We start from the raw sequence: 19,235 nt of genomic DNA, 5'->3' as shown, positions 1-19,235 counted from the left end.
TCGAATGCTATGTTTACACGTATACACTCGGTTAAAATAGCTCTGTCTACACGTTGGATGTGCAACTCTTGCTGGACAAGGACTTTCTCAAATGAAAAAAAAAATGTGAACGCCTACTAGTGTCCAAACAAAATTACCACGGGTAGGGTTTCGTTCGGATTAGAAGGATTGCGAGGAATGCGAACGATTTCGGTTGAAATGATTTGGTTCTCAATTTTTCCTTGCTACTAATTTAGGTTTTATGTTCGAGACCATAGTCATCGCTTCCATACATAGTATTTTAGCGAAGTTTATTTCTACAATAAAGGGAAAAACATTTTCCTTCCTGTTTCTTTTTGCTAAAATAATTCGTCCTAAATCCTGACAATTTCGGGATTTGAACTTTATATATTTCTAACACTAAGATCGCTCGCTTTGTCGTGCCATTATATGTTGAGATTTCTTCAACGTATGCTTAAGATTTAGGTGAGTTTTCGCTTACGGCATGATGTAGCTCTACCTTGTATCAAATTAATTCTATTTTTCGCATGAGGCAGCTTTTTCAAGAAAAACTTTTGTACGAATAATTCGTTCACGCGAAAGTACTGATTGCTGCCGATGTCCGCAAACAGTTTCAGGACGTTCGTCCGTCCACATAATGCTATTTTTGGCGCTGGCCTACCATTGCCAGTCCAACTGCACAGAGGTAAAAATGTTCGTTCGAATATCAGATCCAACGCTAAATGCAACCGGTTGTCTGGGTCTGGGACGTTGATCTGCAGTCTGAGCCACTTTATAACATTAGCATAATATTCTTCATCGTTGCCAAGCTTCGAATCGCATTCCATCAGCTCCTCTTCGCTGCTTATCGGTTCAAAACTAAACGCAGCTGCTGTGTTGGCATTGGTTCCGAAACATGCATCGGCTGTTATTACCACATCCTTCACTTGCTCCATCGTCGCTAGTGAAATGCCCACTTTCCTTTCGACCCGCGCCAATCGATTTGAAATGCTCGCCACCTCCTTTTGAATGGTTTCCGTTTTTTCCTGCATTTTCTTGATATTCTCTGAAACCGTTGTCAAGATGTTCAGTACATTTGAGATCGAAGGTTCTTTTGAAGGGATTGCGCTCTTTGCTTTTGCCATATGCGTCGTTTCGGTCGATGCTGGATAGCTGTTGGTGTAGCTAGTCTGGGATACAGAACAACGGCTATCGGTAGATGCACCGGTTGAATCTTCACTGTCGGAACAAGTCATCTTCAATTCGGTGTGAAGCGAATCGCCAGTAGCTACCAATATATGGTCTTCTTGTTTATCTTCCGGTTCGGCTGGAACGACTGATTGTTTGCATTAAATAACCATTACTATTACCTAGAGCGTAAAGCATACTTACGTTCATATTTAATTGTTACTTCTTCTCGAGCATCATGTTGTTGACGAATCTGGGTTGCTACCCTAGTTTCATGGATCTTTTCAAGAAGGAAAGTTTGTTTGGAACGCTTTACGGGTAACATTTCATCGAACCCCGCTGGTGGAACTTAAGCTGAACTACTTTTAATTGAGAAGCACTTTTATTTAGCAAAATTTAAATAGCTGCGATAAAGTAATTTCAAAACTGATCGCCTTCACAAGCGCGGCTTCGGAAGTAAACAAACATTTTCGATGACAATTTCAAATGCTATGTTTACACGTACACACTGGCTTAAAAATAGCTCTGTCTACACGTAGGAGTTGAAACTCGTTAAATTGAAAATCAGCAAATTGAACACTAGCGACATGTAGGAACCGCTTTACATTGAAACATCGCTTCGAAGAATAAGGGGAAAAATAAATAAAAGGGAAACTTGACGGGAACGAACTACCAGAGCGTTGACAGACCGGAAAATTAGCCTTTTCGGTTACTTAAAAAATGCGCGCTTGTACATTGGAACCGAATGCCGGTCAATAAATTTCATATCGATTGTTCGTGGTATTTGCATTGTATTTGTGATTTCATCAACGTAATATTTAGGTCGGTTTTCGCTTATGGCATGATGTAGCTCTACCAAGTAAGTTGGTTCTATTTTTCGCGTGAGGCAACTTTTTAAAAAAAAACTTTTGTACGAATAATTCGTTTGTGGTAAAGTTCTGATTGCTGCCTATGTCCGCAAACAGTTTCAGGACGTTTGTCCGTCCACGTAAAGCTATTTTTGGCGCTGGCCTACCATTGCCAGTCCAACTGCACAAAGGTAAAAAAGATCGTTCGAATACCAAATCCATTGCTAGATGCAACCGATTGTCTGGGTCTGGGACGTCGATCTGCAGTCTGAGCCACTGTAAAACATTACCATAATATCCTACATCGCTGCCAAGCTTCGAATCGCATTCCATCAGCTCCTCTTCGCTGCTTATCGGTTCAAAACTAAACGCAGCTGCTGTGTTGGCACCGTTCCCGAAATATCGTTGGTCCATCGTCGCTAGCGAGATTTCTACTTTACTTTCGACCTGCGCCAATCTATCTGATATGCTAACTACCTCTCTTTGAATCGACTCGGTTTTTTCCTGCATATCCTTAATGTTGTCGGACACCGTTGTTAAGAGCTTAAACATATCTGACATCGAAGGTTCCTTTGGTTCGGTCTGATGGTTCGGATGACTGTTGGTTTGGTTGGTGGGTGGAACAGAACAACGACCAACGGTAGATGTACCGGACGAATCTTCTCTGTCGGAACAAGTGATCTTTACTTCGGTGCGAAGCGAATCGCCAATGGCTTTCAAAATATCTTCTTGAGCAACATTCGGTTCAGCTGAAACGACTGATTGTTTGCATTATACAACAATTACTATTACTCGGAGCGTAAAGTATACTTACGTTCATATTTAATTGTTGTTACTTTATCTTGAGCATCAGGGACCATAGTTTCTTTTCGTTGCCACATCGTTGCCAAGTTTCGAATCGCATTCCATCAGCTCCTCTTCGCTGCTTACTTTTTTAAAATCGGGATACAACGCAACGGAATTGCTATCTCGATTTTTCAAACAAACTGCTTTTTTTTTCATCTCATCCTTCATTCTCTCAAGCGTTGCCACCGAAGTGTCCACGGTTTCCTCAATTTTCGTCAATCGGTTCGAAATGTTGCCCACGTCCGTTTGGATAAGATCGGTGGCTCCGTTCATTTTCTTCACATGTTTTGAAACCTGCATTAAGATATTTAAAACTTTTGCGATTGTTGGTTCTCTTGAAGAACATTCATTCCCTAATGTTGGCTCGTGTGACATTTTGGCTGCTTCTGGCTGATTCTTGATGTCACTTGCCTGGGATACGGAACAACCACTGCCTGAAGCTTCCAGCGAATCTTCGCTATCGGAGCAGGTCATCTTTAAACTGGTGAAGATTGGTGTGTTGGTAGCTGCGCAGACATGACTTTCTGGTTCATCTTCCGAATCGGCTAAAACATTGAGACCTTTGATTTATATCTTCTGTTATGTTGCGAAGCACAGAAACATATAACACACTTACAAGCTGGTTTGTTCGAGATTTTTCTCAGTTCGGCATCACATTCACGGTCAATCTTACATTCCAGCTTTTTGCTAAGCTTGTAAATATAGCCAGTTTTTTTGTCGCGTATTGAGGGTAACATTTTATCAGTAAACTCGCATATGTTTTACTTTCACTCTTGCACTGACCAACGCTTGAACGCGATCAGCTGCGAAATGCCGCTATGAAAATAAACAAACATCCTTGAAGACAGTTTCGAATGCTATGTTTACACGTATACACTCGGTTAAAATAGCTCTGTCTACACGTTGGATGTGCAACTCTTGCTGGACAAGGACTTTCTCAAATGAAAAAAATAAAATGTGAACGCCTACTAGTGTCCAAACAAAATTACCACGGGTAGGGTTTCGTTCGGATTAAAAGGATTGCGAGGAATGCGAACGATTTCGGTTGAAATGATTTGGTTCTCAATTTTTCCTTGCTATTAATTTAGGTTTTATGTTCGAGACCATAGTCATCGCTTCCATACATAGTATTTTAGCGAAGTTTATTTCTACAATAAAGGGAAAAACATTTTCCTTCCTGTTTCTTAAACAAAAATAATTCGTCCTAAATCCTGACAATTTCGGGATTTGAACTTTATATATTTCTAACACTAAGATCGCTCGCTTTGTCGTGCCATTATATGTTGAGATTTCTTCAACGTATGCTTAAGATTTAGGTGAGTTTTCGCTTACGGCATGATGTAGCTCTACCTTGTATCAAATTAATTCTATTTTTCGCATGAGGCAGCTTTTTCAAGAAAAACTTTTGTACGAATAATTCGTTCACGCGAAAGTACTGATTGCTGCCGATGTCCGCAAACAGTTTCAGGACGTTCGTCCGTCCACATAATGCTATTTTTGGCGCTGGCCTACCATTGCCAGTCCAACTGCACAGAGGTAAAAATGTTCGTTCGAATATCAGATCCAACGCTAAATGCAACCGGTTGTCTGGGTCTGGGACGTTGATCTGCAGTCTGAGCCACTTTATAACATTAGCATAATATTCTTCATCGTTGCCAAGCTTCGAATCGCATTCCATCAGCTCCTCTTCGCTGCTTATCGGTTCAAAACTAAACGCAGCTGCTGTGTTGGCATCGGTTCCGAAACATGCATCGGCTGTTATTACCACATCCTTCACTTGCTCCATCGTCGCTAGTGAAATGCCCACTTTCCTTTCGACCCGCGCCAATCGATTTGAAATGCTCGCCACCTCCTTTTGAATGGTTTCCGTTTTTTCCTGCATTTTCTTGATATTCTCTGAAACCGTTGTCAAGATGTTCAGTACATTTGAGATCGAAGGTTCTTTTGAAGGGATTGCGCTCTTTGCTTTTGCCATATGCGTCGTTTCGGTCGATGCTGGATAGCTGTTGGTGTAGCTAGTCTGGGATACAGAACAACGGCTATCGGTAGATGCACCGGTTGAATCTTCACTGTCGGAACAAGTCATCTTCAATTCGGTGTGAAGCGAATCGCCAGTAGCTACCAATATATGGTCTTCTTGTTTATCTTCCGGTTCGGCTGGAACGACTGATTGTTTGCATTAAATAACCATTACTATTACCTAGAGCGTAAAGCATACTTACGTTCATATTTAATTGTTACTTCTTCTCGAGCATCATGTTGTTGACGAATCTGGGTTGCTACCCTAGTTTCATGGATCTTTTCAAGAAGGAAAGTTTGTTTGGAACGCTTTACGGGTAACATTTCATCGAACCCCGCTGGTGGAACTTAAGCTGAACTACTTTTAATTAAGAAGCACTTTTATTTAGCAAGATTTAAATAGCTGCGATAAAGTAATTTCAAAACTGATCGCCTTCACAAGCGCGGCTTCGGAAGTAAACAAACATTTTCGATGACAATTTCAAATGCTATGTTTACACGTACACACTGGCTTAAAAATAGCTCTGTCTACACGTAGGAGTTGAAACTCGTTAAATTGAAAATCAGCAAATTGAACACTAGCGACATGTAGGAACCGCTTTACATTGAAACATCGCTTCGAAGAATAAGAGGAAAAATAAATAAAAGGGAAACTTGACGGGAACGAACTACCAGAGCGTTGACAGACCGGAAAATTAGCCTTTTCGGTTACTTAAAAAATGCGCGCTTGTACATTGGAACCGAATGCCGGTCAATAAATTTCATATCGATTGTTCGTGGTATTTGCATTGTATTTGTGATTTCATCAACGTAATATTTAGGTCGGTTTTCGCTTATGGCATGATGTAGCTCTACCAAGTAAGTTGGTTCTATTTTTCGCGTGAGGCAACTTTTTAAAAAAAAACTTTTGTACGAATAATTCGTTTGTGGTAAAGTTCTGATTGCTGCCTATGTCCGCAAACAGTTTCAGGACGTTTGTCCGTCCACGTAAAGCTATTTTTGGCGCTGGCCTACCATTGCCAGTCCAACTGCACAAAGGTAAAAAAGATCGTTCGAATACCAAATCCATTGCTAGATGCAACCGATTGTCTGGGTCTGGGACGTCGATCTGCAGTCTGAGCCACTGTAAAACATTACCATAATATCCTACATCGCTGCCAAGCTTCGAATCGCATTCCATCAGCTCCTCTTCGCTGCTTATCGGTTCAAAACTAAACGCAGCTGCTGTGTTGGCACCGTTCCCGAAATATCGTTGGTCCATCGTCGCTAGCGAGATTTCTACTTTACTTTCGACCTGCGCCAATCTATCTGATATGCTAACTACCTCTCTTTGAATCGACTCGGTTTTTTCCTGCATATCCTTAATGTTGTCGGACACCGTTGTTAAGAGCTTAAACATATCTGACATCGAAGGTTCCTTTGGTTCGGTCTGATGGTTCGGATGACTGTTGGTTTGGTTGGTGGGTGGAACAGAACAACGACCAACGGTAGATGTACCGGACGAATCTTCTCTGTCGGAACAAGTGATCTTTACTTCGGTGCGAAGCGAATCGCCAATGGCTTTCAAAATATCTTCTTGAGCAACATTCGGTTCAGCTGAAACGACTGATTGTTTGCATTATACAACAATTACTATTACTCGGAGCGTAAAGTATACTTACGTTCATATTTAATTGTTGTTACTTTATCTTGAGCATCAGGGACCATAGTTTCTTTTCGTTGCCACATCGTTGCCAAGTTTCGAATCGCATTCCATCAGCTCCTCTTCGCTGCTTACTTTTTTAAAATCGGGATACAACGCAACGGAATTGCTATCTCGATTTTTCAAACAAACTGCTTTTTTTTTCATCTCATCCTTCATTCTCTCAAGCGTTGCCACCGAAGTGTCCACGGTTTCCTCAATTTTCGTCAATCGGTTCGAAATGTTGCCCACGTCCGTTTGGATAAGATCGGTGGCTCCGTTCATTTTCTTCACATGTTTTGAAACCTGCATTAAGATATTTAAAACTTTTGCGATTGTTGGTTCTCTTGAAGAACATTCATTCCCTAATGTTGGCTCGTGTGACATTTTGGCTGCTTCTGACTGATTCTTGATGTCACTTGCCTGGGATACGGAACAACCACTGCCTGAAGCTTCCAGCGAATCTTCGCTATCGGAGCAGGTCATCTTTAAACTGGTGAAGATTGGTGTGTTGGTAGCTGCGCAGACATGACTTTCTGGTTCATCTTCCGAATCGGCTAAAACATTGAGACCTTTGATTTATATCTTCTGTTATGTTGCGAAGCACAGAAACATATAACACACTTACAAGCTGGTTTGTTCGAGATTTTTCTCAGTTCGGCATCACATTCACGGTCAATCTTACATTCCAGCTTTTTGCTAAGCTTGTAAATATAGCCAGTTTTTTTGTCGCGTATTGAGGGTAACATTTTATCAGTAAACTCGCATATGTTTTACTTTCACTCTTGCACTGACCAACGCTTGAACGCGATCAGCTGCGAAATGCCGCTATGAAAATAAACAAACATCCTTGAAGACAGTTTCGAATGCTATGTTTACACGTATACACTCGGTTAAAATAGCTCTGTCTACACGTTGGATGTGCAACTCTTGCTGGACAAGGACTTTCTCAAATGAAAAAAATAAAATGTGAACGCCTACTAGTGTCCAAACAAAATTACCACGGGTAGGGTTTCGTTCGGATTAAAAGGATTGCGAGGAATGCGAACGATTTCGGTTGAAATGATTTGGTTCTCAATTTTTCCTTGCTATTAATTTAGGTTTTATGTTCGAGACCATAGTCATCGCTTCCATACATAGTATTTTAGCGAAGTTTATTTCTACAATAAAGGGAAAAACATTTTCCTTCCTGTTTCTTAAACAAAAATAATTCGTCCTAAATCCTGACAATTTCGGGATTTGAACTTTATATATTTCTAACACTAAGATCGCTCGCTTTGTCGTGCCATTATATGTTGTGATTTCTTCAACGTATGCTTAAGATTTAGGTGAGTTTTCGCTTACGGCATGATGTAGCTCTACCTTGTATCAAATTAATTCTATTTTTCGCATGAGGCAGCTTTTTCAAGAAAAACTTTTGTACGAATAATTCGTTCACGCGAAAGTACTGATTGCTGCCGATGTCCGCAAACAGTTTCAGGACGTTCGTCCGTCCACATAATGCTATTTTTGGCGCTGGCCTACCATTGCCAGTCCAACTGCACAGAGGTAAAAATGTTCGTTCGAATATCAGATCCAACGCTAAATGCAACCGGTTGTCTGGGTCTGGGACGTTGATCTGCAGTCTGAGCCACTTTATAACATTAGCATAATATTCTTCATCGTTGCCAAGCTTCGAATCGCATTCCATCAGCTCCTCTTCGCTGCTTATCGGTTCAAAACTAAACGCAGCTGCTGTGTTGGCATCGGTTCCGAAACATGCATCGGCTGTTATTACCACATCCTTCACTTGCTCCATCGTCGCTAGTGAAATGCCCACTTTCCTTTCGACCCGCGCCAATCGATTTGAAATGCTCGCCACCTCCTTTTGAATGGTTTCCGTTTTTTCCTGCATTTTCTTGATATTCTCTGAAACCGTTGTCAAGATGTTCAGTACATTTGAGATCGAAGGTTCTTTTGAAGGGATTGCGCTCTTTGCTTTTGCCATATGCGTCGTTTCGGTCGATGCTGGATAGCTGTTGGTGTAGCTAGTCTGGGATACAGAACAACGGCTATCGGTAGATGCACCGGTTGAATCTTCACTGTCGGAACAAGTCATCTTCAATTCGGTGTGAAGCGAATCGCCAGTAGCTACCAATATATGGTCTTCTTGTTTATCTTCCGGTTCGGCTGGAACGACTGATTGTTTGCATTAAATAACCATTACTATTACCTAGAGCGTAAAGCATACTTACGTTCATATTTAATTGTTACTTCTTCTCGAGCATCATGTTGTTGACGAATCTGGGTTGCTACCCTAGTTTCATGGATCTTTTCAAGAAGGAAAGTTTGTTTGGAACGCTTTACGGGTAACATTTCATCGAACCCCGCTGGTGGAACTTAAGCTGAACTACTTTTAATTAAGAAGCACTTTTATTTAGCAAGATTTAAATAGCTGCGATAAAGTAATTTCAAAACTGATCGCCTTCACAAGCGCGGCTTCGGAAGTAAACAAACATTTTCGATGACAATTTCAAATGCTATGTTTACACGTACACACTGGCTTAAAAATAGCTCTGTCTACACGTAGGAGTTGAAACTCGTTAAATTGAAAATCAGCAAATTGAACACTAGCGACATGTAGGAACCGCTTTACATTGAAACATCGCTTCGAAGAATAAGGGGAAAAATAAATAAAAGGGAAACTTGACGGGAACGAACTACCAGAGCGTTGACAGACCGGAAAATTAGCCTTTTCGGTTACTTAAAAAATGCGCGCTTGTACATTGGAACCGAATGCCGGTCAATAAATTTCATATCGATTGTTCGTGGTATTTGCATTGTATTTGTGATTTCATCAACGTAATATTTAGGTCGGTTTTCGCTTATGGCATGATGTAGCTCTACCAAGTAAGTTGGTTCTATTTTTCGCGTGAGGCAACTTTTTAAAAAAAAACTTTTGTACGAATAATTCGTTTGTGGTAAAGTTCTGATTGCTGCCTATGTCCGCAAACAGTTTCAGGACGTTTGTCCGTCCACGTAAAGCTATTTTTGGCGCTGGCCTACCATTGCCAGTCCAACTGCACAAAGGTAAAAAAGATCGTTCGAATACCAAATCCATTGCTAGATGCAACCGATTGTCTGGGTCTGGGACGTCGATCTGCAGTCTGAGCCACTGTAAAACATTACCATAATATCCTACATCGCTGCCAAGCTTCGAATCGCATTCCATCAGCTCCTCTTCGCTGCTTATCGGTTCAAAACTAAACGCAGCTGCTGTGTTGGCACCGTTCCCGAAATATCGTTGGTCCATCGTCGCTAGCGAGATTTCTACTTTACTTTCGACCTGCGCCAATCTATCTGATATGCTAACTACCTCTCTTTGAATCGACTCGGTTTTTTCCTGCATATCCTTAATGTTGTCTGACACCGTTGTCAAAAGTTTAAACACATCTGACATCGAAGGTTCCTTTGGTTCGGTCTGATAGTTCGGATGACTGTTGGTGTGGTTGGTGGGTGGAACAGAACAACGACCAACGGTAGATGTACCGGACGAATCTTCACTGTCGGAACAAGTGATCTTTACTTCGGTGCGAAGCGAATCGCCAATGGCTTTCAAAATATCTTCTTGATCAACATTCGGTTCAGCTGAAACGACTGATTGTTTGCATTATACAACAATTACTATTACTTAGAGCGTAAAGTATACTTACGTTCATATTTAATTGTTGTTACTTCTTCTTGAGCATCAGGGACCATAGTTTCTTTTCGTTGCCACACCCATGCTCACTACCTCTCTTTGAATCGATTCGGTTTTTTCCTGCATATCCTTAATGTTGTCGGACACCGTTGTTAAGAGCTTAAACATATCTGACATCGAAGGTTCCTTTGGTTCGGTCTGATGGTTCGGATGACTGTTGGTTTGGTTGGTGGGTGGAACAGAACAACGACCAACGGTAGATGTACCGGACGAATCTTCACTGTCGGAACAAGTGATCTTTACTTCGGTGCGAAGCGAATCGCCAATGGCTTTCAAAATATCTTCTTGAGCAACATTCGGTTCAGCTGAAACGACTGATTGTTTGCATTATACAACAATTACTATTACTTGGAGCGTAAAGTATACTTACGTTCATATTTAATTGTTGTTACTTTTTCTTGAGCATCAGGGACCATAGTTTCTTTTCGTTGCCACATCGTTGCCAAGTTTCGAATCGCATTCCATCAGCTCCTCTTCGCTGCTTACTTTTTTAAAATCGGGATACAACGCAACGGAATTGCTATCTCGATTTTTCAAACAAACTGCTTTTTTTTTCATCTCATCCTTCATTCTCTCAAGCGTTGCCACCGAAGTGTCCACGGTTTCCTCAATTTTCGTCAATCGGTTCGAAATGTTGCCCACGTCCGTTTGGATAAGATCGGTGGCTCCGTTCATTTTCTTCACATGTTTTGAAACCTGCATTAAGATATTTAAAACTTTTGCGATTGTTGGTTCTCTTGAAGAACATTCATTCCCTAATGTTGGCTCGTGTGACATTTTGGCTGCTTCTGGCTGATTCTTGATGTCACTTGCCTGGGATACGGAACAACCACTGCCTGAAGCTTCCAGCGAATCTTCGCTATCGGAGCAGGTCATCTTTAAACTGGTGAAGATTGGTGTGTTGGTAGCTGCGCAGACATGACTTTCTGGTTCATCTTCCGAATCGGCTAAAACATTGAGACCTTTGATTTATATCTTCTGTTATGTTGCGAAGCACAGAAACATATAACACACTTACAAGCTGGTTTGTTCGAGATTTTTCTCAGTTCGGCATCACATTCACGGTCAATCTTACATTCCAGCTTTTTGCTAAGCTTGTAAATATAGCCAGTTTTTTTGTCGCGTATTGAGGGTAACATTTTATCAGTAAACTCGCATATGTTTTACTTTCACTCTTGCACTGACCAACGCTTGAACGCGATCAGCTGCGAAATGCCGCTATGAAAATAAACAAACATCCTTGAAGACAGTTTCGAATGCTATGTTTACACGTATACACTCGGTTAAAATAGCTCTGTCTACACGTTGGATGTGCAACTCTTGCTGCACAAGGACTTTCTCAAATGAAAAAAATAAAATGTGAACGCCTACTAGTGTCCAAACAACATTACCTCGGGTAGGGTTTCGTTCGGATTAAAAGGATTGCGAGGAATGCGAACGATTTCGGTTGAAATGATTTGGTTCTCAATTTTTCCTTGCTACTAATTTAGGTTTTATGTTCGAGACCATAGTCATCGCTTCCATACATAGTATTTTAGCGAAGTTTATTTCTACAATAAAGGGAAAAACATTTTCCTTCCTGTTTCTTAAACAAAAATAATTCGTCCTAAATCCTGACAATTTCGGGATTTGAACTTTATATATTTCTAACACTAAGATCGCTCGCTTTGTCGTGCCATTATATGTTGTGACTTCTTCAACGTATGCTTAAGATTTAGGTGAGTTTTCGCTTACGGCATGATGTAGCTCTACCTTGTATCAAATTAATTCTATTTTTCGCATGAGGCAGCTTTTTCAAGAAAAACTTTTGTACGAATAATTCGTTCACGCGAAAGTACTGATTGCTGCCGATGTCCGCAAACAGTTTCAGGACGTTCGTCCGTCCACATAATGCTATTTTTGGCGCTGGCCTACCATTGCCCGTCCAACTGCACAGAGGTAAAAATGTTCGTTCGAATATCAGATCCAACGCTAAATGCAACCGGTTGTCTGGGTCTGGGACGTTGATCTGCAGTCTGAGCCACTTTATAACATTAGCATAATATTCTACATCGTTGCCAAGCTTCGAATCGCATTCCATCAGCTCCTCTTCGCTGCTTATCGGTTCAAAACTAAACGCAGCTGCTGTGTTGGCATCGGTTCCGAAACATGCATCGGCTGTTATTACCACATCCTTCACTTGCTCCATCGTCGCTAGTGAAATGCCCACTTTCCTTTCGACCCGCGCCAATCGATTTGAAATGCTCGCCACCTCCTTTTGAATGGTTTCCGTTTTTTCCTGCATTTTCTTGATATTCTCTGAAACCGTTGTCAAGATGTTCAGTACATTTGAGATCGAAGGTTCTTTTGAAGGGATTGCGCTCTTTGTTTTTGCCATATGCGTCGTTTCGGTCGATGCTGGATAGCTGTTGGTATAGCTAGTCTGGGATACAGAACAACGGCTATCGGTAGATGCACCGGTTGAATCTTCACTGTCGGAACAAGTCATCTTCAATTCGGTGTGAAGCGAATCGCCAGTAGCTACCAATATATCGTCTTCTTGTTTATCTTCCGGTTCGGCTGGAACGACTGATTGTTTGCATTAAATAACCATTACTATTACCTAGAGCGTAAAGCATACTTACGTTCATATTTAATTGTTACTTCTTCTCGAGCATCATGTTGTTGACGAATCTGGGTTGCTACCCTAGTTTCATGGATCTTTTCAAGAAGGAAAGTTTGTTTGGAACGCTTTACGGGTAACATTTCATCGAACCCCGCTGGTGGAACTTAAGCTGAACTACTTTTAATTAAGAAGCACTTTTATTTAGCAAGATTTAAATAGCTGCGATAAAGTAATTTCAAAACTGTTCGCCTTCACAAGCGCGGCTTCGGAAGTAAACAAACATTTTCGATGACAATTTCAAATGCTATGTTTACACGTACACACTGGCTTAAAAATAGATCTGTCTACACGTAGGAGTTGAAACTCGTTAAATTGAAAATCAGCAAATTGAACACTAGCGACATGTAGGAACCGCTTTACATTGAAACATCGCTTCGAAGAATAAGGGGAAAAATAAATAAAAGGGAAACTTGACGGGAACGAACTACCAGAGCGTTGACAGACCGGAAAATTAGCCTTTTCGGTTACTTAAAAAATGCGCGCTTGTACATTGGAACCGAATGCCGGTCAATAAATTTCATATCGATTGTTCGTGGTATTTGCATTGTATTTGTGATTTCATCAACGTAATATTTAGGTCGGTTTTCGCTTATGGCATGATGTAGCTCTACCAAGTAAGTTGGTTCTATTTTTCGCGTGAGGCAACTTTTTAAAAAAAAAACTTTTGTACGAATAATTCGTTTGTGGTAAAGTTCTGATTGCTGCCTATGTCCGCAAACAGTTTCAGGACGTTTGTCCGTCCACGTAAAGCTATTTTTGGCGCTGGCCTACCATTGCCAGTCCAACTGCACAAAGGTAAAAAAGATCGTTCGAATACCAAATCCATTGCTAGATGCAACCGATTGTCTGGGTCTGGGACGTCGATCTGCAGTCTGAGCCACTGTAAAACATTACCATAATATCCTACATCGCTGCCAAGCTTCGAATCGCATTCCATCAGCTCCTCTTCGCTGCTTATCGGTTCAAAACTAAACGCAGCTGCTGTGTTGGCACCGTTCCCGAAATATCGTTGGTCCATCGTCGCTAGCGAGATTTCTACTTTACTTTCGACCTGCGCCAATCTATCTGATATGCTAACTACCTCTCTTTGAATCGACTCGGTTTTTTCCTGCATATCCTTAATGTTGTCTGACACCGTTGTCAAGAGTTTAAACACATCTGACATCGAAGGTTCCTTTGGTTCGGTCTGATAGTTCGGATGACTGTTGGTGTGGTTGGTGGGTGGAACAGAACAACGACCAACGGTAGATGTACCGGACGAATCTTCACTGTCGGAACAAGTGATCTTTACTTCGGTGCGAAGCGAATCGCCAATGGCTTTCAAAATATCTTCTTGATCAACATTCGGTTCAGCTGAAACGACTGATTGTTTGCATTATACAACAATTACTATTACTTAGAGCGTAAAGTATACTTACGTTCATATTTAATTGTTGTTACTTCTTCTTGAGCATCAGGGACCATAGTTTCTTTTCGTTGCCACACCCATGCTCACTACCTCTCTTTGAATCGATTCGGTTTTTTCCTGCATATCCTTAATGTTGTCGGACACCGTTGTTAAGAGCTTAAACATATCTGACATCGAAGGTTCCTTTGGTTCGGTCTGATGGTTCGGATGACTGTTGGTTTGGTTGGTGGGTGGAACAGAACAACGACCAACGGTAGATGTACCGGACGAATCTTCACTGTCGGAACAAGTGATCTTTACTTCGGTGCGAAGCGAATCGCCAATGGCTTTCAAAATATCTTCTTGAGCAACATTCGGTTCAGCTGAAACGACTGATTGTTTGCATTATACAACAATTACTATTACTTGGAGCGTAAAGTATACTTACGTTCATATTTAATTGTTGTTACTTTTTCTTGAGCATCAGGGACCATAGTTTCTTTTCGTTGCCACATCGTTGCCAAGTTTCGAATCGCATTCCATCAGCTCCTCTTCGCTGCTTACTTTTTTAAAATCGGGATACAACGCAACGGAATTGCTATCTCGATTTTTCAAACATACTGCTTTTTTTTTCATCTCATCCTTCATTCTCTCAAGCGTTGCCACCGAAGTGTCCACGGTTTCCTCAATTTTCGTCAATCGGTTCGAAATGTTGCCCACGTCCGTTTGGATAAGATCGGTGGCTCCGTTCATTTTCTTCACATGTTTTGAAACCTGCATTAAGATATTTAAAACTTTTGCGATTGTTGGTTCTCTTGAAGAACATTCATTCCCTAATGTTGGCTCGTGTGACATTTTGGCTGCTTTTGGCTGATTCTTGATGTCACTTGCCTGGGATACGGAACAACCACTGCCTGAAGCTTCCAGCGAATCTTCGCTATCGGAGCAGGTCATCTTTAAACTGGTGAAGATTGGTGTGTTGGTAGCTGCGCAGACATGACTTTCTGGTTCATCTTCCGAATCGGCTAAAACATTGAGACCTTTGATTTATATCTTCTGTTATGTTGCGAAGCACAGAAACATATAACACACTTACAAGCTGGTTTGTTCGAGATTTTTCTCAGTTCGGCATAACATTCACGGTCAATCTTACATTCCAGCTTTTTGCTAAGCTTGTAAATATAGCCAGTTTTTTTGTCGCGTATTGAGGGTAACATTTTATCAGTAAACTCGCATATGTTTTACTTTCACTCTTGCACTGACCAACGCTTGAACGCGATCAGCTGCGAAATGCCGCTATGAAAATAAACAAACATCCTTGAAGACAGTTTCGAATGCTATGTTTACACGTATACACTCGGTTAAAATAGCTCTGTCTACACGTTGGATGTGCAACTCTTGCTGCACAAGGACTTTCTCAAATGAAAAAAATAAAATGTGAACGCCTACTAGTGTCCAAACAACATTACCTCGGGTAGGGTTTCGTTCGGATTAAAAGGATTACGAGGAATGCGAACGATTTCGGTTGAAATGATTTGGTTCTCAATTTTTCCTTGCTACTAATTTAGGTTTTATGTTCGAGACCATAGTCATCGCTTCCATACATAGTATTTTAGCGAAGTTTATTTCTACAATAAAGGGAAAAACATTTTCCTTCCTGTTTCTTTTTGCTAAAATAATTCGTCCTAAATCCTGACAATTTCGGGATTTGAACTTTATATATTTCTAACACTAAGATCGCTCGCTTTGTCGTGCCATTATATGTTGAGATTTCTTCAACGTATGCTTAAGATTTAGGTGGATTTTCGCTTATGGCATGATGTAGCTCTACCATGTATCAAATTAGTTCTATTTTTGGCATGAGGCAGCTTTTTCAAGAAAAATTTTTGTACGAATAATTCGTTCACGCTAAAGTACTGATTGCTGCCGATGTCCGCAAACAGTTTCAGGACGTTCGTCCGTTCACGTAAAGCTATTTTTGGCGCTGGCCTACCATTGCCAGTCCAACTGCACAAAGGTAAAAAAGATCGTTCGAATACCAAATCCATTGCTAGATGCAACCGATTGTCTGGGTCTGGGACGTTGATCTGCAGTCTGAGCCACTTTATAACATTAGCATAATATTCTTCATCGTTGCCAAGCTTCGAATCGCATTCCATCAGCTCCTCTTCGCTGCTTATCGGTTCAAAACTAAACGCAGCTGCTGTGTTGGCATCGGTTCCGAAACATGCATCGGCTGTTATTACCACATCCTTCACTTGCTCCATCGTTGCTAGCGAAATGCCCACTTTCCTTTCGACCCGCGCCAATCGATTTGAAATGCTTGCCACCTCCTTTTGAATGGTTTCCGTTTTTTCCTGCATTTGCTTGATATTCTCTGAAACCGTTGTCAAGATGTTCAGTACATTTGAGATCGAAGGTTCTTTCGAAGGGATTGCGCTCTTTGCTTTTGCCATATGCGTCGTTTCGGTCGATGCTGGATAGCTGTTGGTGTAGCTAGTCTGGGATACAGAACAACGGCTATCGGTAGATGCACCGGTTGAATCTTCACTGTCGGAACAAGTCATCTTCAATTCGGTGTGAAGCGAATCGCCAGTAGCTACCAATATATCGTCTTCTTGTTTATCTTCCGGTTCGGCTGGAACGACTGATTGTTTGCATTAAATAACCTTTACTATTACCTAGAGCGTAAAGCATACTTACGTTCATATTTAATTGTTACTTCTTCTTGAGCATCATGTTGTTGACGAATCTGGGTTGCTACCCTAGTTTCATGGATCTTTTCAAGAAGGAAAGTTTGTTTGGAACGCTTTACGGGTAACATTTCATCGAACCCCGCTGGTGGAACTTAAGCTGAACTACTTTTAATTAAGAAGCACTTTTATTTAGCAAGATTTAAATAGCTGCGATAAAGTAATTTCAAAACTGATCGCCCAGCATGCAAAAGACAGCCGGACGGGCTAACATTGTCGATTTACGGTACACAGTCGAAGAGTGCACGTGTTTTTAAGGCATTTTTACTACATTATGGTCAGCAATTTTATCTGATATGGCTTTGAGAAGATTTTACCTAATTTTGCAAACACGTTTTATTAACATTCAGACGATTTTTCAACATTTTGCAAGTTTTAGCCCACCTTCGAGGGCATTGCTATTGTTGATGTTGGTACCTTGGGCAGCATATTGGGTGTCACACCTTCATCAAGAAGAAGAACAAGAAGCTCACGTAAACAACATGAGAGAAGCCGCTGCAGAAGCGAACCAATTTTTTCAGCAATTGTGTGAAATACATTTGTTTCCATGCAGAAAATAACAATGAGGAGTCTTCTGCATCTGCTACCATAGCGAAAAAAGCGTTATTCGCACATTTATCACCGTCATGTTCGTGCAACCGGTACCACCGTCATGATCATGCTGCCGGCAGAACCAAAGGAAATGAAAGAAATTTATGTCGTATGAATGTGCTTTTTTTACCATGCTTCAGGTTCATCCTGTGCCCGAAGAGATCCTTAACAACGTAAATGACCCTGTTACATCGCACAATAGCTCCAGTGCCATCTTGCAGTGGTTAAAACGGGTTACAATTTTCTTCAGCTATACCGATCTCTGAATGTGCATGTGATATTCTGCGTCATAAAAGAGATAATATAATCGCACGTATGGTTTTAAGCAGAGTTCTTGCTACATAATATCTGCTCTTCTAATGTATTTACAATAGTTTACGCTACGATCACATGAAAACAAGACGAGACAAACTCATGACGGTTTGATGACGGTACTGATGATGCTGTTCCACTGGAATCAGTGTCCGAAAATGCATGTAAAATAGAGACTATTTATACCTCCATTCAATTCACGAAACACTTTTCTCTAAGGCTGAGGCTTCAACAAAACCAAAATACATACCGACATTTTACTGCACCATCAATTTGGTGCATCTAGCGCAAATTCATGACGAAGACATACACCGCAGTGCATATTTCGCTTGACTCCATCATGGGTGCTTTTATAGCCCTATATTAGCCCCCAATTAAACACAGACGTAAAAGACAAATACATAACACATTAGAGATTCAAACACATACAATACGAGTTCGATTCTAAATATAGACAGTAAAATGATTGGGGGATGCATAGAAGAAAAAAAGAACTGGTAGGGAATGGTGGGAGAGGGGCGCAGGATGGAACCAAAAATTTTGTTTTTGGCAGCGTTGCCAATTTTTTGGCTACTGCAAATGTCAAAACCTGCCTTAGCCATCGTTATTCGGGCGCCCGAAGGTACCAATTTCGGGCGCCCTGCGGGAGCATTTTCGGGCGCCCTTTCGTGTGACGTTTGGAGGTTGGGCGCCTTCACAAGCGCGGCTTCGGAAGTAATGACAGTTTCGAATGCTATGTTTACACGTACACACTGGCTTAAAAATAGCTCTGTCTACACGATAGATCAGCGTTTCGAGATCAGAGAGATAGTATCGTAAAAAACTCCGCCGGCAAAAGTGCTTCTTAAAAAATTAAGAAGCACTTTTATTAAGCAAGATTTAAATAGCTGCGATAAAGTCATTTCAGAACTGATCGCCTTCACAAGCGAAGTTCCTTCTTATTTTCTTCTTGCTCGTCGAATAGGGCTCGGCCAAATACTCCTACGTGTATAAATCTCAGCAGGTTACTTATTCCCCAGAGGATGCAGCATGGAGTACTACGCACATCAGCGCATCGGCAGGGTTCGGATCAGGTCGAGGAGTGGTTTAGTGCGGTCGCATCGGCTGCTTGTTCCGCTTCACGGGTCAAGCGTCACGATGAATCCCACATAACCCATCTCGAGGGGCGGTGTTTAGCCGCGATAAGCCCCTCTAGGTGGGTACCTTTTGAAGGTTCCCTCCCCGTTA

General features: G+C 41.3%; 9 protein-coding genes and 1 pseudogene across 9 annotated transcripts; all 10 read right to left on the bottom strand.

Moving 5' to 3' along the window:
• Window positions 1-415: 415 nt before the first annotated feature.
• Window positions 416-1,365, bottom strand: LOC128303044 (uncharacterized). Its single transcript, XM_053039896.1, has 2 exons — window positions 1,350-1,365; window positions 416-1,306 (listed from the first exon to the last, which is right to left on the bottom strand). The coding sequence occupies exons 1-2, from the start codon at window positions 1,363-1,365 to the stop codon at window positions 462-464; spliced, it is 861 nt and encodes a 286-aa protein (XP_052895856.1). The 3' UTR covers window positions 416-461.
• Window positions 1,366-1,618: 253 nt separating this feature from the next.
• LOC128303043 (uncharacterized) lies at window positions 1,619-3,624 on the bottom strand. Its single transcript, XM_053039895.1, has 3 exons — window positions 3,478-3,624; window positions 2,873-3,406; window positions 1,619-2,773 (listed from the first exon to the last, which is right to left on the bottom strand). The coding sequence occupies exons 1-3, from the start codon at window positions 3,596-3,598 to the stop codon at window positions 1,986-1,988; spliced, it is 1,443 nt and encodes a 480-aa protein (XP_052895855.1). The 5' UTR covers window positions 3,599-3,624; the 3' UTR covers window positions 1,619-1,985.
• Window positions 3,625-4,080: 456 nt separating this feature from the next.
• Window positions 4,081-5,077, bottom strand: LOC128303042 (uncharacterized). Its single transcript, XM_053039894.1, has 2 exons — window positions 5,062-5,077; window positions 4,081-5,018 (listed from the first exon to the last, which is right to left on the bottom strand). Exons 1-2 carry the CDS (start codon window positions 5,075-5,077, stop codon window positions 4,174-4,176), a joined length of 861 nt encoding a protein of 286 aa, XP_052895854.1. The 3' UTR covers window positions 4,081-4,173.
• Window positions 5,078-5,659: 582 nt separating this feature from the next.
• On the bottom strand, window positions 5,660-7,336 carry LOC128303041 (uncharacterized). Its single transcript, XM_053039893.1, has 3 exons — window positions 7,190-7,336; window positions 6,585-7,118; window positions 5,660-6,485 (listed from the first exon to the last, which is right to left on the bottom strand). Exons 1-3 carry the CDS (start codon window positions 7,308-7,310, stop codon window positions 5,698-5,700), a joined length of 1,443 nt encoding a protein of 480 aa, XP_052895853.1. The 5' UTR covers window positions 7,311-7,336; the 3' UTR covers window positions 5,660-5,697.
• A 408-nt stretch (window positions 7,337-7,744) lies between these two features.
• LOC128303040 (uncharacterized) lies at window positions 7,745-9,853 on the bottom strand. The gene is made up of 2 exons (XM_053039892.1): window positions 9,730-9,853; window positions 7,745-8,739 (listed from the first exon to the last, which is right to left on the bottom strand). The coding sequence occupies exons 1-2, from the start codon at window positions 9,851-9,853 to the stop codon at window positions 7,886-7,888; spliced, it is 978 nt and encodes a 325-aa protein (XP_052895852.1). The 3' UTR covers window positions 7,745-7,885.
• An 821-nt stretch (window positions 9,854-10,674) lies between these two features.
• LOC128305236 (uncharacterized) lies at window positions 10,675-11,465 on the bottom strand. Its single transcript, XM_053042598.1, has 2 exons — window positions 11,319-11,465; window positions 10,675-11,247 (listed from the first exon to the last, which is right to left on the bottom strand). The coding sequence occupies exons 1-2, from the start codon at window positions 11,437-11,439 to the stop codon at window positions 10,706-10,708; spliced, it is 663 nt and encodes a 220-aa protein (XP_052898558.1). The 5' UTR covers window positions 11,440-11,465; the 3' UTR covers window positions 10,675-10,705.
• A 549-nt stretch (window positions 11,466-12,014) lies between these two features.
• On the bottom strand, window positions 12,015-12,918 carry LOC128303039 (uncharacterized). The gene is made up of 2 exons (XM_053039891.1): window positions 12,903-12,918; window positions 12,015-12,859 (listed from the first exon to the last, which is right to left on the bottom strand). Exons 1-2 carry the CDS (start codon window positions 12,916-12,918, stop codon window positions 12,015-12,017), a joined length of 861 nt encoding a protein of 286 aa, XP_052895851.1.
• Window positions 12,919-13,418: 500 nt separating this feature from the next.
• On the bottom strand, window positions 13,419-14,184 carry LOC128303038 (uncharacterized; annotated as a pseudogene).
• A 571-nt stretch (window positions 14,185-14,755) lies between these two features.
• On the bottom strand, window positions 14,756-15,569 carry LOC128305237 (uncharacterized). Its single transcript, XM_053042600.1, has 2 exons — window positions 15,449-15,569; window positions 14,756-15,377 (listed from the first exon to the last, which is right to left on the bottom strand). Exons 1-2 carry the CDS (start codon window positions 15,567-15,569, stop codon window positions 14,836-14,838), a joined length of 663 nt encoding a protein of 220 aa, XP_052898560.1. The 3' UTR covers window positions 14,756-14,835.
• A 576-nt stretch (window positions 15,570-16,145) lies between these two features.
• On the bottom strand, window positions 16,146-17,180 carry LOC128305235 (uncharacterized). The gene is made up of 2 exons (XM_053042597.1): window positions 17,056-17,180; window positions 16,146-16,999 (listed from the first exon to the last, which is right to left on the bottom strand). Exons 1-2 carry the CDS (start codon window positions 17,174-17,176, stop codon window positions 16,146-16,148), a joined length of 975 nt encoding a protein of 324 aa, XP_052898557.1. The 5' UTR covers window positions 17,177-17,180.
• Window positions 17,181-19,235: the final 2,055 nt, after the last annotated feature.

The sequence above is a fragment of the Anopheles moucheti genome, chromosome 3, assembly GCF_943734755.1.
Source record: "Anopheles moucheti chromosome 3, idAnoMoucSN_F20_07, whole genome shotgun sequence".
Lineage (NCBI taxonomy): Eukaryota > Metazoa > Arthropoda > Insecta > Diptera > Culicidae > Anopheles > Anopheles moucheti.
Note: the sequence above shows the minus strand (reverse complement) of the source record. Positions and strands in the feature narration are given on the sequence as shown.

Excerpts from the sequence above, each read along its gene's own strand:
- LOC128305235 (XM_053042597.1), bottom strand. The coding sequence starts at position 17,176 with ATGTTACCCGTAAAGCGTTCCAAACAAACTTTCCTTCTTGAAAAGATC. Across the intron at positions 17,000-17,055 it reads AGTAACAATTAAATATGAAC|TCGTTCCAGCCGAACCGGAA; the intron begins GTAAGTATGCTT and ends GCAAACAATCAG.
- LOC128303041 (XM_053039893.1), bottom strand. The coding sequence starts at position 7,310 with ATGTTACCCTCAATACGCGACAAAAAAACTGGCTATATTTACAAGCTT. Across the intron at positions 7,119-7,189 it reads AATCTCGAACAAACCAGCTT|CCGATTCGGAAGATGAACCA; the intron begins GTAAGTGTGTTA and ends TCAATGTTTTAG. Across the intron at positions 6,486-6,584 it reads GGCAACGAAAAGAAACTATG|TCGTTTCAGCTGAACCGAAT; the intron begins GTCCCTGATGCT and ends GCAAACAATCAG.
- LOC128305237 (XM_053042600.1), bottom strand. The coding sequence starts at position 15,569 with ATGTTACCCTCAATACGCGACAAAAAAACTGGCTATATTTACAAGCTT. Across the intron at positions 15,378-15,448 it reads AATCTCGAACAAACCAGCTT|CCGATTCGGAAGATGAACCA; the intron begins GTAAGTGTGTTA and ends TCAATGTTTTAG.
- LOC128303043 (XM_053039895.1), bottom strand. The coding sequence starts at position 3,598 with ATGTTACCCTCAATACGCGACAAAAAAACTGGCTATATTTACAAGCTT. Across the intron at positions 3,407-3,477 it reads AATCTCGAACAAACCAGCTT|CCGATTCGGAAGATGAACCA; the intron begins GTAAGTGTGTTA and ends TCAATGTTTTAG. Across the intron at positions 2,774-2,872 it reads GGCAACGAAAAGAAACTATG|TCGTTTCAGCTGAACCGAAT; the intron begins GTCCCTGATGCT and ends GCAAACAATCAG.
- LOC128303040 (XM_053039892.1), bottom strand. The coding sequence starts at position 9,853 with ATGGACCAACGATATTTCGGGAACGGTGCCAACACAGCAGCTGCGTTT. Across the intron at positions 8,740-9,729 it reads CAGCGATGTAGGATATTATG|TCGTTCCAGCCGAACCGGAA; the intron begins GTAATGTTTTAC and ends GCAAACAATCAG.
- LOC128305236 (XM_053042598.1), bottom strand. The coding sequence starts at position 11,439 with ATGTTACCCTCAATACGCGACAAAAAAACTGGCTATATTTACAAGCTT. Across the intron at positions 11,248-11,318 it reads AATCTCGAACAAACCAGCTT|CCGATTCGGAAGATGAACCA; the intron begins GTAAGTGTGTTA and ends TCAATGTTTTAG.